This window comes from Hyaena hyaena, unplaced genomic scaffold (genome assembly GCF_003009895.1).
Source record: "Hyaena hyaena isolate Hyena2069 unplaced genomic scaffold, ASM300989v1 scaffold_123, whole genome shotgun sequence".
Taxonomy (NCBI): Eukaryota; Metazoa; Chordata; class Mammalia; order Carnivora; family Hyaenidae; genus Hyaena; species Hyaena hyaena.
In genome coordinates, this window is record NW_024080756.1 from 3333976 (window position 1) to 3350475 (window position 16500).

The following is a 16500-nucleotide window of genomic DNA, read 5'->3' on the forward strand; positions in this document are numbered from 1 at the left end:
AATATGAAAAGTACTTTCACACATTAAGTACTTTTATAATCTAACCTGTTTCAGATAATCCTTTAGTTTCTAGGCCCTCTTTGGATCCTTTTGAAATGTCTGTTCCAACTGTAGTATCCTCCCCAGGCTCAGATACTTAAGAAAGGAAGCTAATGGTTAGTGTTTGAATGTTAAAACCTTATTCCTGTATGAAATTTTTGGCACAAAGAAAATTTCAAAACACAGTTTAATTGTATATACTATGTCTAAGTGTAAATACAGTTCCTGTTAGGTAAAGTATGGCATAAAATATTTAATAATATAGAGTGAAAAATGAAGAATATTTAAAAGTATATAAAAGGACATTGACCAAAATAATATACACATGGCACACAATTCTGACTTAAACATGGTACACAATTCTGACTGATAACGGTTGTTAAATATTATTCAAACTTCTGTTCGCATGCATCAGACTAGGAGTCCCTGATATTTCTTTTAGTTTCTTAATCCACCGATGAAAATACACCAAAAAAAAAAATCATAAAGTGGAAATGAAAGACAATGATATATCAAAGTCCCAGCTGTGGGTGTATTAAAGGTATAGATAGAACACTATTTTCCTGGATGTTATAAGACGATTCACATACAGATCCAACATAGATGGTTCAGGGAAGGAAGAACTAGTTATCTATCTTCTTACCTTACAGTCTCTCCTAGTTCTGAAACATAAATTTTGTATAGACCATATATATAATGTACTTATATAATATTATACATATAGCTCCATTCTGTAACACTGGAAACTGTCTTCCAAGCTAAAGTAACAGTTGGGTCTTCCTCCTACAGAATTCTATAATTAATACTCAAGGGAGGAGTAGCAGGGTGGCCCAGTAGATTAAGCATCTGACTTTGGCTCAGGTCATGATCTCATGGCTCATGGGTTCGAGCCCTGCGTTGGGCTCTGTGTTGACAGTTCAGAGCCTGGAGCCTGCTTCAGATTCTGTGTGTGTCTCTCTCTCTGCCCCTCCCCACCCTGCTCATGCTTTGTCTCTCTCTGTCTCTCAAAAATAAATAAACATTAAAAAAAATACTGAAGGGAGTAGGATATAGAAGAGGACAAGCCTAGGGCTGGTCTGGTGGTGACACGCTTAATTGTAAGGTGCTCACTTATCTAAAGAAAAGCATTTTAAACCATGACAAAGACAAGAAGAACACCAAGAATAGACAGGGTCTTCTAAACTATCTTAAATGAAATAGTTAAAGATGACAAAGATCCAGTGCAGTGTAGAAGAGACAGACAAGGTGAATATTTACTAAATATTTCCACCTGAACTAGGTCAATGCACATTAACTTTACCTTCAGGTCTATATCTGAGGGTACCAGGCAAAACATTAAAGCGAAAGGTGTGTATATGTGTGTATGTCCGTGTGTGTGTGTGTGTGTGTATGTGTGTGTGTGTGTACGCACAAAAGCGCATGTGTGGATTGGTGGATAATTCTTTTTTTTTTTTTAATGTTTTAATTATTTCTAGGAGAGAGAGAGAGAGACAGCGTGAGCAGGGGAGGGTCAGAGAGAGAGGGAGTCACAGACTGAAACAGGCTCCAGCCTCTGAGCTGGCAGTCAGCACAGAGCCCTACGTGGGGCTTGAACCCACGAACCATGAGATCATGACCTGAACTGAAGTCAGACGCTTAACCGACTGAGCCACCCAGGCGCCCCTCAATTCTAAGCATTTTTTTTGTTTTTTTATTTTTTTTAAAGATTTTTATTTATTTCTAGGAGAGAGAGAGACAGCGTGAGCAGGGGAGGGTCAGAGAGAGAGGGAGTCACAGACTGAAACAGGCTCCAGGCTCTGAGCTGGCAGCCAGCACAGAGCCCGACGCGGGGCTCGAACCCACGAACCACGAGATCATGACCTAAGCGAAAGTCGGACGCTTAACCGACTAAGCCACCCAGGCGTCCCGGATAATTCTTATAAATATTCCACCTACTCTTCCTAGTGGTTTCCTACTCTATCTGCTAGAGCTTGATATAATCTGCTCCATTCAAGGACAAATCAACAACAACAATGCAATGACAAGGTCTATGAAAAGATTTTATAGTGAAGGGAAAGAGAGTATTAAACCAAAGATTTAGATAAAGAATTTGCTTTTGAAAAAGATTTCTTTTATGAAGCAGAGTAAATTTTAGAAAATGCATGCTTGGTGTACTCAGAAAGCACAGGAGGACAACATAGCTTATGAAACAGGAATCATGAAGCAAAAAAGAGAGACCAACCTAAGATAAAGGTAGGAATACAACAAAGCTAGTTCCAACAAGAAAGCAATGCAATGTGAGGAAATGTAAAATGCAATAGCAGATTCAAATATGCATCAGGATAGAGGCAATAAGAAGCAGAAAATAAATCTTGGGTGGAGCATAACAACTTTCCAAGGAAAGCAGAGATAAAGAACAAAGACATCAAAGCTATCAGGGAAAAGATTAATGTGGTTGAGAAATAGAAACTAACCAAAAATAATAAAAAGTAATCCTGAAAAAGAAATCTGAAGCAATAAATGAAGGTATAATTGAAGAAAACCATTTTAAGCCAGACAAAGACTAGTATGAAGATAAAACGAGCTTGTTGAATTCCAGGAAAAATCACTGACATACTAGCAAAGTTAAAAAAACATAATGATACTGAAGAATATCGTTAGAGCATCCCTGCAGAAAAGACGAAAGAACATAGGGGCGCCTGGGTGGCTCAGGTGGTTAAGTGTCCAACTTCGGCTCAGGTCATGATCTCGCAGTTCTTGAATTTGAGCCCTGTGTTGGGCTCTGTGCTGACAGCTCAGAGCCTGGAACCTGCTTCAGATTCTGTGTCTCCCTTTCTCTCTGCCCCTTCCCTGCTCATTTTCTGTCTCTGTCTCTCAAAAATAAATAAACATTAAAAATTTTTTTTAAGAAAAGAGAACATAAATGAAGCAGTATCAGATTTTTCCTTGGGAAAACAATGGCTTGATGTCAACATGCAGAATTTTGAGAGGAAAAGGATATAACAATAATTTAACAACATCTAAATTGTTTTTCATGCATGAAAGCAATAGATTTGCAAGAATTCACACAATATATCATGCTGGACACTTAAAAACTTACTCAAAGATACAGGCCAGATGACTAAGAGAACTAAATATCAAAACTAAAGTGTCAGGAATGGAGAAACTGTGGAATTTGGGAGACATCTCACTAGAATTATCAACAATAGCTGCAGAAATCCATGGCCAGTTCTAATGGACTGGAAAGGACAGGCCACATTACTGGGCATTCACAGTGTGGAGGAATTGTATCTTTTATAATAATCTCTGGAGGAAGTTAATCAACAACTTCAGTATGAATAGTCACAGTTTATAAGAATAACTGTGGTAAGACTTAAGAAATGTCCCAGAGAGGGGTGCCTGGGTAACTTAGTCAGTTAAGCATCTAAGTTAGGCTCAGGTCATGATCTTGTGGTTCATGAGTTCGAGCTCTGTGATGGGCTCTGTGCTGACCGCTCAGGGCCTGGATCCTGATTCAGATTCTGTCTCCCTCTCTCTCTATGCTCCTCCCCCCACTTGCACTCTGTCTGTTTCTCTCTCTCTCTTTTTCTCAAAGATAAATAAACATTAAAACATTAAAAAAAAGAAATGTCCTAAAGAAAACCTTTCTCTTAGGCTTGAGTACAGTCAAGTCACAGGTCTAAACAAAACAAAATACCATCCTTTGCTTAGAAAAACTAAAAGGAAATACATCAGAATATTAAATATTTATTGCCATTTGCTGGCAGAACTATGGTGATTTTCTCCTACCTTTCTATTTGTTTGAATTCTACATTTCCTATAATTATCATGTCATATCAAACTTAACTGGATATCTGAGTGATTTTTAACCACACAATTTAACATCAATTATATCAGAACTATGATCACTTCTGATAGACATTTTTCAAATTTCAATTTGTCTATATTCTATACAATATATCAATTCACTATGACCTGTGGATACAGTGTGCAGCTAAGTCATCCTTTAGTGTAAGTTTTCAGGACCAGATTTTTCATAAGCACAATACTGAGCTTTTTCTATGACATAAGGCGATCATTAATAAACTTTTTTTCAGCCTAATGTTTTTCCCCTATGACAGTTTTCAGTTGTCAACAAGTATAAGAATCACCTGAGGTATTCATTAAAATATAGATTCCTAAACTCCATCCTATACTTACTTGAACCAGGACTTGGGTAGAGCTTAGGAGCCTTTAAAATAAGAAACCTTGGTTTAAAATTTATATTTATTTCAATTCAAATGTACTTTATATACAGTGTTATATTAATCTCAGAGGAGCAATATAGTGATTCAACAATTCCACATATTGCTCAGTGCTCATCAAGATAATTGTACTCTTCTGTTTTATGCTAAAGTGAAATAAGTCAATCAGAGAAAGAAAAATATCATAATATCACACATATGTGGAATTTAAGAAACAGATGAACACAGGGGAAGGGAAGCAAAAATAAGATAAAAACAGAGAGGGAGACAAACCATAAGAGACTCTTAAATACAGAGAACAAACTGAGAGTTGCTGGTGGGGTGTTGGATGGGGGGGGATGGGCTACCTAGGTGACAGGCAGTAAGGAGGGCACTTATTGGGAAGAGCACTGGGTGTTACATGTAATTGATGATTCACTACATCCTATTCCTGAAATCATTATTACACTGTATGTTAACTCACTTGGATTTATTTATTTATAATTTTTTTAATGTTTTATTTATTTCTGAGAGAGAGAGACAGCGTGACCAGGGGAGGGTCAGAGAGAGAGAGGGAGTCGCAGAATCTGAAACAGGTTCCAGGCTCTGAGCTAGCTGTCAGCACAGAGCCCGGCATGGGGCTCGAACCCACAAACCATGAGATCATGACCTGAGCTGAAATCGGACGCTTAACCGACTGAGCCACACAGGTGCCCCAACTCACTTGGATTTAAATTAAAAAAAAAAAAGATAATTGTACTCTTCATCCCCTTTACCTACTTCACCCATTCCCCCACCAATCTCCCCTCTGGTAACCATCAGTGAATATTCTGTTCTTGGGTTTGTCTCTTTTTTTCCTTTGTTCATTTGTTTTGTTTCTTAAATTCCACATATAAGTAAAATCACATGGTATTTGTTTTTTTCTCTGACTGGCCTATTTTGCTTAGCATTATACCCTCTGGATCCATCCATGTTGTTGCAAATGGTAAAATTTCATTCTTTTTTATGACTGAATAATATTCCACTGTGTGTGTGTATGTGTGTGTGTATGTGTACACACACCATATCTTCTTTATTCATTCTTCTATCAATGGACACTTGGGCTGTTTTCATAATTGCCTCCTTAAGAAATTTAGAGGAGAATACTTTATGATACTACCTTGGATACCTTGGATAGAAGTAATCACTAGCTAAACCAGATGCAAGCCCCTCTGTGAAGTAGAATATGGTTTAATATGGCCAAACATCCATTTTACAGAAGCAAACCAGCCCTGGAGCAGCCTGGTCATGTCAACATAGTCTAGAATCGGGGTAGAATTGACCCTAACTAGAATAGGATGCTGGCTTTAGAACATCCAAAGTAGGTTCCCTGGGAGAATTAATCAGATAGAAGGTACCAACACTAAATTGTCCCCTAGACCTGTAACATTAGTAAAAAACTGATTGTGAGATACTGTGGACACTGGAACTATGGGGTATGTTTGACATGTCATATTTGATGGATGTCAGTTTCTTTTACTTCTTTTGGTATTTTATGGCTTATCTTCTTGCAAAAGGTATGCGTGTAGAAGAACTGTGTCAAATTGATTAGGTACTAAAGAAAAGAATGAAGCTTCTGGATAGGAGCTCATCAATAGAGGTGTGGGACTCCTAAAAGGAAATTGTGTGTTTCATCCTGATGGCTCCTCTGTCTGGCACAACGGATCTGATTTTATACTTATTGTCTCATAAAGCTAATGCCAATCCTGTAGTAAAAATGATCTATGTTGAACTTGAGATTGCTCGTTGTAAAAATTCCTCTTAGTCCTGGTCCTTTTACAGCTAACGGCAGGTTCCCAGCCCTTAATTACTCCAGGTTGGCATCTAGCTGCATGTATTTGAAGGCCTTTAGTTGTAGGATTTGTTTCTAATCCAATACTAACCATGCTTGGAAGCACTTATGTGCCTCACTCCCACCACAGTGGGGTCCCCTATCTTGCTGCTTTAAGACTGTCTCTGGTCCTGAGAGTGACTTGCATTGCCCATAGCCTCTTTCTTGCCCGCACTAGTCCACCACACTGGACCTGTGAGGCAGGGCTGGCGTCACAAGTGTGTGACCTGTGTACTTGCACAAGGTCTTTTGTTTAGAATGGACTCACACTGAGATTAATGCTCTTCAGTTGTTATTTTGAAATTTTTAGTAATTTTACCTTTGAACTGCTTTTTAAGCAAAACCGAAAGGGGCTCCAGTGGGACAACAGAGAGTGCATGTGAGTAGAGAAATGCGCAATATGTGTTTGCCATCCCTTGCCCTCGTGTTCTCATGAACGTTCCTGATGCCTCGGTAGAATTCTAAGGGACCTATGTGTGAAGGAGTCATGTGACTGATGGGTGGGGGAGAGGGGAGGACTCTGGCAGCAATGAGAGGCCACACTTTCTCTTTGAATGAGAACTTGCTTCATCCTGAAAGGTGACAGCATTCAAAGAGACATCAATAATCAAGGAACCTTTCCTACTCATGTTACTTTCTTGTGTTAGCTAAACATTTAGGCTGAAAAGGATGATGTAGAAGTAAAGATAAGACAACCCAGAGTTTTATTTCTTTCAATCTTTCCTTAATCATTGGAAAGCTGGAGAGTGTTGATAAAATATACATGCATATTAAGAAGCAAAATAAAAAGCTGAATTAGTTTTAAGCATGGAACTGATGTAGTATTCTGTTAAGAATGAAATGCATATGCATGTACAAGCTGCAAAATACAAGTTGTATAATTTCAGTGATTCTGCACGTGAGTTACATGCTCTTATATTTGCATTTAAATATGGCATTGTACAACATAAAGATCAACGGTAAAATTCATGCTAATGAATAAAATTTTAAATTTTTGTTTACTTAAAATAAGATTAAATAGCAAACAAAAAGCACCATGACAAATTGAGAGAGAGAGACCATGGAAGAAAAGAAGAGGCTTTATATTTTAATATGTTTAAAAGCACCTTTTCCTGCTTTCTGAACCATGAGACTCACAAATTACATAGCTGGCTCTACTCCTGAGTGTCATACCAGGGCAGAGAAGATGTGGCATTTCTACGACACTGCAACCCATGTGATTTGGATTAAATGGTCGCTCTCTGGAAGTTCATGTCACCATTCTTAGCCTGGTTCCATTTTATTAACATAGAAAAGGCACAAATACACGAATGTGTGTGCACACACACAGCACCCAATGCACACAAGTAGAATTAAGGACATGGCCCTCAGTAGAATCTAACCTGATTCAGGTTCTGTTTCAGGGACTTCGGGCACTTCAGGCTCCCCAGGTAAGGGTTCCCTGGTCTCCTCGGCTACTTCCAGGGCTTCAGGCCCTTCCTGAGCTTCAGACTCCTCACCTTCAATTTCCTCGTCAGCCTCTGGTTCAGTATCTTCTACTTCTAAAAAAAAAAAAAAAAAAAAGAGTAGAAAAAAATCAGTGTCCAGTTTAGGTTAGCAAATATTTAATTGGATGCCAGGGATTCTGATAAGTGCTGAGGCCAAAACGAAGAATAAGGAATGAATGGCCATGCCCTCCTGGAACATGGAGTTTAATGAGGGAGACAGATATATTGTCTACATATTTTATCTATTAAAATCCAGTGGTAAAAGATAATAGTCATGAGCTCAGAGTGCTAGGGGAGCATCGGGCTAAGGCTTTTAACAGTAAAAAACTAGAAACAGCCCAGAAGTCCATTCAATAAGGAAATGATTAGAACTACACTGATAAGGAGCCATTAGCCATGTGTGGGTATTGAGCACTGGAAACGTGGCTAATACAAATCGAGGTGCACTGCAAATACAAATACACAATGGATTTCAAAGGCTTAGTATGAAAAACTGAATGTAAAATATATTTGGGAATTTTTGCACTGATTACATGTTAAAAATAATCTTCTGTGTATGTTAAGTAAAATATAATTAATTTCACTTCTTTTTACTTTTATCTAGCTACTACAAAATTTAAAGTTACATATGTGGCTTGCATTACATTTCTTTTGGGCAGCACAGGGCTAGATTTAACATATAAATGATGGATTTTCTTATACCTAATTATAAACAATGGAATATGCTGATTCATATGTCAAATGTAAATTTTGAAAATATGATTCCAAGTTTTTTGGAGTTGCATGTAAATCTTTCAGGATAACGAAGGGGTGAAAAGTGTCAGAAAACCTATCTCCTCAATTCCCTTTAATATATGCATATTAAAATATTAAATATTTTGTTTAATATTAAACAAAATATTTCTATGCAGATGACATGAGAAAATGAATGAGCCTGTTTTCTGGACTCTTGTGGAAATTTCTTCCCCCAGAGATTACCTTCCAAGACTATCTGGTATGAGATACCTCTGGCATCTGAATTTTAATCTAAATCTGGATGATTAAGCCCCCAGAGCAAAGCAACTTGAAGTGTTTTTTCTTATAGGTATAAGTCTGTACCGGGAGTACAGTGCATGTGGCTTCCAAGTATGTGACTTATACCATGGTGACACTTTTGTGTTATATAGAGGAATTTATGGTGATGCACACAAGGAAGAAGTAGCATTTGTGGAATCTGACCAGGGCTTGGCATGATGTTATGTGCTGTACAGCAAAAACTCACAATGTCTTTCAACTGAGTATCTTCTCATAGTAAAAAAATTTATCAAAGCTAACATGCGTACATGTAGTTACTTATAAGTTGAATTCTTTTTTTTTTTCCAGTTATTTATTTTTTGGGCACCTGGGTGGCTCAGTCAATTAAGTGCCCAGCTCCAGCTCAGGTCATGATCTTGCAGTTTATGAGTTTGAGCTGCACATCGGGCTCTGTGCTGACAGCTCAGAGCCTGGAGCCTGCTTCAGATTCTGTGTCTCCCCTTCTCTCTCTCTCTCTCTCTCTCTCTCTCTCTGCCCTTCCCCTGCTTGCTCTCTGTCTCTCTTTCCCAAAAATAAATAAACATTTAAAAAAAGTTTATTTTTGAGAGAGACAGAGAGAGACAGAGAGAGAGAGAGAGAGAGAGAGAGAGTGCATGTGTCGGCAGGAGATGAACAGAAAGAGAGGGAGAGAGAGAATATCAAATAGGCTCTGCACTGTTAGTGCAGAGCACAGCTTGGGGTTAGATCTCTCAAACGGTGAGATCATGACCTGAGCCAAAATCAAGAGTTGGATGCTTAACCGACTGAGCCATTGAGGTACCCCCATAAGTTGACTTCTTTTCCATATTAGGTTCTTTATAATACAAATAAAAAGAGTTTATATAATAATGCAGAAAAGTGTAAAAAGTTCTAGTACTTTTTCTAGAATTCTAATGGCTAATCTGTGTACCAGATAAGTCAGGAATGGATTGAAAACTATGCTAAGATCCTTATACTATATGCGATTTTTACTAAGTATGTGTTGTGCTAGTTATCTATTGCTTCATAATAAATAACTCCAAAATTTAATGATTAAAACAACAATAATCACATATTACCCTTGCAGGTTCTGGGGTCAGGAATTTGGGAGTAGCTTAATTGGTGGACTGGGCTCTGGGTCTCTTATGAAGTCAAATGAACGTGTTAGGGCTGCAGTCTCTGAAAGCTTGCCTGCGGGGGTGGAGGACTGACTTCTTAGGTGACCACTCAGAGCCTGAACTGATCTTCTCAGGGAGCAGAGAGAGATTAGCCCTGAGCTAAGATCTGACCCATAGAAATGCGTACAGAATAAAAATGTGGTTGTTTTACAGTTTGGGGGCAGCTTGTTGTCAGCAAAGGAAAACTAAAATAGACACTTTTTACTCTTTTGAGTCATGGACCCTTCTGGCAGTCTGATGAAACTTATGGACCCTTCTTAGAATGATGCTTTCAAACCCATAAAATAAAATACATAAGAATCCAATTATACTGAAATATAGATATGGAGGTATCAAAATCAATTTTGTGCTGTAGAAAATTTGTAGAAAATCTTTACGAATGCATTAAATAATAAGTAGCAGCTGGTTTAATAACCACCATGATTTTGAAATAGTGATAAGCATAACCAGGATATATAAAACTGTAATGGGATATGAAAATGTCTTTGTTTCTATTGGTGACAAAGCTAAGATACTACTCATACTATTGTGGTATGTTGCCTGTATTAATTACCAGTTGAAGGAAATATTAAATTTCAGGTCAAGGTCAATGAAAATAAAGTTGTAGTTATTTTCCCATTCAAGCTCACAGGCCTCTGAATTTTATCCATGAACCCCAGGTTAAGAGCTTCGGTCTTAAAAGAAACTGTTTGAGTAAGTTCTTCTATAATGGAGATGGAAGTTTAAGTTCAAAGAAAATGGGGATAGCAGGAGATTGGCTGTTTTCTCAACTTCCCGAGGATCTTTCTACCAGAATTCCAGCAGCCATGCGTTGTATGTGACAAGGAGAGGTGTTTTAAGACCCGCTGCAGATGCTGCCCACGTAGGTATCTGTGTGGGAGCTCTTTCCCTATGACTCCATTACTCTAGTGACCATACAGTTTATAATCTAAATTGGAGCACTGAGAATGAAAGTGGGTCAAATAAATATTTCAGTACCATAGGCATAAACCTAGACTCTCATGGGCAAACTGTGATATATGGTCATGCTGTCTGTAATTCACTTAAAATACTGCAGTTGCCTGTAGTAACAATACAAAATTAAACGACACATTATTAGAGATATAAATCTGTGTTTGCCTTTTGCTTTCTCATTCATAGCTTCCAACATCCTTTGGTTTTCTTGTATTAATGCCTCTTCAGCGGCTTTTCTGAAATGAAAATGTCCAAAATTTAATCACCTTTGCAAATTCAGACATCTCACAATATTACAGTATCTGAGGCTTATGGTGGTAAAAAACAGGGTAAGTTGTGTATAATGTTCATTATACTTTACAATGTAAATGTTTAGTTTGCTGAAATTGAAGCCAGTTAATTTTCCAGGGGTTTATTTTTTCCAGTTTTTTTTTTTTGTAAGAAAAATTGCAATCTTATACTTCAAAAAACCTTTGGCTATTTATTGGGAAATTTGTTAAAATTAATAAAGGATTGTATAACTCCAATTTGAAAAGGTAAATGGGAGAAGTTACATCATTTTCCCTTTGGATTAAATGAAAAATGTTCACAAAATAAGTGAAAGATGTTAAGTGAGAAAAAATATAAAACAATTTATAATTTTAATTTTGTACTTAAAATTTAGATAAATGATGCTCAAAAGATTAGAAGAAAAATAGTCAAACTGTTCATAGTAATTATCTCTGGGTGCTGACATTATGAGAATTTTTACTTTTACTTATCATTTTTTGCATTTAAAAATGCCTGGGTAGCTCAGTTGGTTGTGTCTGACTTCGGCTTAGGTCATAATCTTACAGTTCATGAGTTCAAGCCCTGAGTCGGGCTCTGTGCTGACAGCTCAGAGCCTGGGGCTTACTTTGGATTCTGTGTCTCCCTTTCTCTTTGCCCCTCCCTTGCTTGCATGCTGTCTCTCTTTCTCTCTCTCTCAAAGGTGAATAAACATTAAAAAAATAAAAAACTAAAATAAAAATTTCTATATTAAATAAAAAGATAATTATCTTTGTGATAAAGAAAATCATTTCCTGATTTCTTTTCAACACAGTAATAATGAAATTTGGAGGCTTAGAATATAAAAACTTAAATATCTGGAGAGAATCTGTTTTTCATTAGGGTTGAAGCAGTAAGCCTACCTGCATGGTGAAGACAGGTATAAGGAAAGCTACTAAAGTGATGACAAGGGGCAATATTTGTTAAAATTAAAATGTGTATACCTTTGATCTAAAATTCTATATCTAGGAATTAACTCTTAAGAACTGACATATTACTGCACAAAGACACATTAATAAGAATGTCAACTGCATCTTTTAAAGAAAAATACTCAAAAAGTATGTCAAGTATTCATCAATAAGGAATGAATTAAGTAAAGCTCATTCATATTGGTTGCCCAAGCTGGGGCAGTTTTTCTGACTGTTTCTATAGGTCTGTCCTTCTCTATATTCAGTGTTCTTTGCATCCTTTTCCACATCCTGTGAACATCTAATTATTTCTATTCTTTTCAAAAGGCATCGCTACACTTCTTTTGCCAACAGGTGTATTTCTTGTTACTAGGGAATGTTCTCTCATTTAGGTATTCTAAATCCTGCAATCTGGCCTGCAGTCTTGGGGTAATTCGAGTTCTCTTTGTTCATGACCTAGACCTCTGAGACTCCTGGGTATTCTTTCTCCACTCCCTCCCCACTTGATTGTGTGCCAATCAGCAGTAATTCTGTTTATTTTAGGCAGGGCTTTTTTGTGAAACTTTCCTTATTCACAGCCTAAATACAGTAAGCCACTGCTAAGAGTCTAAGACCTGATGAGACTGAGGAAGAATTTTGCTCAGTTGTTAGTCACTTCTATGAAACCTGTTGGATGGATGAGTCAAAGACAAATGTAAAGACAGAAATTATCTTGCACTTGACTGGAACATCTGGAAACTGATGCTATAAAAGCTGCAGAATTCAGTGTGTCTGTAGACATTTGGCCCAACTTGTAATTTTTAATCCTATTAATATTATCTCCTTTCCAACCAAGATGCAAGGCCTTTAAATGGCTTTAATTTCTTTTTAACAGCTTTAAATTTCATTTTCTCCGGTATATGATAAAAAATGTTTGTTTAAAAATACTCATGTTGAATTTTTAAAACAAACAAATGTAGAAAATATATAGAACATATAGAGATGTAGAAAAGCTTGCTTCAATCTGGGCAAGTTTACAAAGATGTGAAAATTTGGAATCAAAAGAGGTAACAATTGATTATAGAGATAGCTCACAAAGTTCCATAGGGTAAAAGGGAAATGAAGGTAGAGTAAGGAGAAAGTGGAAGTCTCTCTTTCTTTTTTAAGAAAAGGATACACGTAGGATGCCTGAGTGGCTTAGTCAGTTAAGTGGCTCTTGGTTTTGACTCAGGAATAATCTCAAGGTCGTGGGATCAAGCCCTGCCTTGGGCTCTACACTGACAGGGCGGAGCCTGCTTGGGATTCTCTCTCTTCTTCTCCCTCTGTTCCTCTCCTGCTTGTAAACACACACACACACACACACACACACACACACACACACTCTCTCTCTCTCTCTCTCACTCTCTTTCTTTCTCTCTCAAAAAATGATACATGTATATGTAGTATGTATTCTAAATTATCTCCTTAATATGTTGCAGATGTTCACTCTAAAAATCACATGAACTTTGTTTTACTCTTGTGTTAATATCTTCATCTGTCTTCAAATATTTCCATTTCTCATACACTGGGAAAAATTAGGTAATCCCTTAAACCTTAGCAGACGGTAGCTCCATTTATAACAAAGCTTATAAAAGCTGAAAGCAAATGTAATAAATTTGTAATTTGTAAATTTGTAAAACATTTGTTATTATTGTCTTTTTACTCAATATATCAAACACTTTTATTAAATAACCTAACTAAACTATACTTCATATATTTTGTTGTCAAGTTCTTAAAGGAATAGCTAACTTAGATGAATAGTAAACACTGAAAATTCTCTTACATACACTTATCAGTTATCACCTCCCTTGCCCCTCATTATGCTCCTCCCAACTTCATAATTTCTAGAGTTCAAAGAGGTCTCCTAAATCCCAGCTCTAACTGCTGATATCTGAGGGGAAAAGGAAATAGCATTTGACAAAGTTCCTAAAAGGTGCTGTCCTTAACGGCAGGAGGTTTGGTGGATTAGCATAAAGAAATTTAATTCTTAAATTATCACTTTTAAGAAGTAGGAATCCCAGTGGATGAATTGACATCTAAAGCACATGTTTCAGCAAGAAAGAACAATTAGCAAATTAAGCCACTGCTTCTTTTCATATTTTATTCTCCAATCTGAGGACTTGATAGTTTATTAAAGTTTAGTTCTTGACCCCACCATGGACAAATAGATACGTGTTCACATTTGTAAAAGTTCTTGGCTGCACCCAGATTGGAGAATAAATTTTGATGTTGAGCCTGTCAACTACAAATAATTAGTCTTATTTTTTCCTTATGTAGAGCATAGTCAGGGTTCAGATTTTAGTTATCTCACACAAGTGTATTTTCATTTACTTTTTAACATGTTATTTCTTCAATTTGTGGATACTAGTCAGCAAAATTATTTAAGTCCCAGACAAATATGGTATAAAAAATCTTGCCTGTGCTCAGTTTTTTACAGTGTCTTTTGAGAGTAGGCATTTGATTTTGAGTAAGTTTGATTTCAGCCTGTGAAAACATCTATGACTCGGTACTTTAGAGACTCTGAAAGTATTTGTAAAATGACTGGCTATTTTTTTTTAGAATTAACTGGAATTGGATCTATTTAGTGGACCACTGTTTTGATATTAAACACATTTCATAAATGTAGCTTGTAAGTAGATATTTAACAGCTGTAAAAGACTGATTAACTTGTTTTAGTAAGCCAGGCAGATTTTACCTTGCTGCTTCTTCCTCTTTTTTTTTCTTTTGTAGTTCATCTAATAATCTTTCTAAAATCTTAGAGTCAATTTCAGGTTTGTTCTCTAAATACAGTCTATTCAGTAAATATTTTCCTGAAATGTAGATAAAGAGAATGACATTAATTTTGAAGTTCTATAAAGTACAGCAAGATATATTTTGGAAATTAATGATGAAATATTATTTCTGCCTATATCCAAATACATTTTCCTTTAAGGCTTTATCTAAGGAAAGCCCAGGTTCTTTAAAATACGGAGACCATCTTAAATCCTTTCTAGGAGGTATATAATGGCATGGTAAAAATAACTAAAACATGAAAAGAGATAATATATTATATTTCCCCCCTTGAAACTCTTTTCAAATATATTTCCCTAAAAGACAAGATGACAGAATATTCTTAGCCCCCATGTCAAAGATTAGTTGACCATATGTGTAGGGGTGTATTCCTGAGCTCTCTATTCTGTGCCATTGGTCTACATGTCTGTTGTTATACCAGTACAATATTGCTTTATTATAGCTCTGTTCAAAGGAAAAGAATAATTAAAATTTAGTCCTTCTATCTTCATACACTTAATATTTCCCATTTGAGGTGAATAAGAACAGGTATAGAGTCTCTACTCTATTTCTCATTTAGAAGTTATAGTGCTGCCTGGGAATGGGGTGTTAAACTTTCAGCACCGAAGAATAATTGTTAGGACCTGATACAATATCCAGTGATCCAGCACACTATGCCTGGTCATCTACTTGGTGAATGGATGCCTCATTTTGTGTATCTCTAAGTCATGAAGGGATTGTTGGGGTGGCATATGTACCTAGGGAGAGTGGAGATTTTTCCACTTTGTATTTTCACTAAACATATCATCAGTAATAAAAACTTCACTTTCAAATTTACATTATAAACATTTACCAACCATTGTTTTCTGTATCTGATAAACAGATTATTAAATCAGGCATAATTCCTTTCTCAACTAAGACTATCCACAGTTCTTTTGTAAGAGGGCAGTTGTCCACTATCCATCCTCCATATTTTGGGGCACTGAAAGACTTATTTCTGTTTTCTTCAGCAACCTGTGAAATATGATACACTGATATTACCATCATAGCCACAGATGTCAAGGATAACTCTTTGATGTATCATTTTTGTGGACCTTCACCAATTATCTTTCAAATTCTCACTTGAAAGAAAAAAAAGAGAATCACTTAATTTTAAAAGAGAAAATTTTAAAGGAACTAAGTTTTAAAAATTAAGAATGGGAAGCAAAAGACTTTATTAAATAAATGTAACAATACATTTTTGCTATATATGATTTAGTATTATATACATATTTTTATTTTATATATATATAGAGAGAGTGTGTGTGCATATGTGCATGAATGGTAGAGGGGCAGAGAGAGAGAGAGAGAGAGAGAGAGAGAATCTTAAGTAGGTTCCACGCTCAGCATGGTGCCCAACGTGGGGCTCAATGCCACAACCCTGGGATCATGACCTGAGCCAAAAACAAGAGTCAGAGGCTCAACTGACAGAGTCACCCAGGCACCCCTATCGCTTAGTATTATAGAGTTCAGATCCTGATTTAGGAGGTCTTAGGTTCCAAGGGCCCACAAGTCTGCATTTCTAACATGCTTCCAGGTGACACTTGTCCACGGACCACTTTTTGAATAGCAAGGGCCCAGTCTGACTTGCCTGTTTTAGTGACAACACTCTTCACTTCCCTTTTGCTTTTCATCCCTCAGTGTGAGAGTTGAGAAGGTACTGAGATGGTGGCTAAAAGCAGCATGAAGGAATTGGGG

At 36.7% G+C, this 16500-nt stretch overlaps 1 protein-coding gene across 1 annotated transcript in view; it reads right to left on the reverse strand.

The window, feature by feature from the left end:
- AK9 (adenylate kinase 9) overlaps nt 1-16500 on the reverse strand; it is a 125440-nt gene that overhangs the window by 51184 nt on the left and 57756 nt on the right. Inside the window, exons 18-22 of the mRNA XM_039237385.1 lie at nt 15621-15777; nt 14690-14804; nt 10928-10998; nt 7494-7652; nt 46-135 (exon numbers count right to left, since the gene is read on the reverse strand). Of these exons, the coding sequence (XP_039093316.1) occupies nt 46-135; nt 7494-7652; nt 10928-10998; nt 14690-14804; nt 15621-15777 (592 nt within the window). The remainder of the gene's footprint in view (nt 1-45; nt 136-7493; nt 7653-10927; nt 10999-14689; nt 14805-15620; nt 15778-16500) is intronic.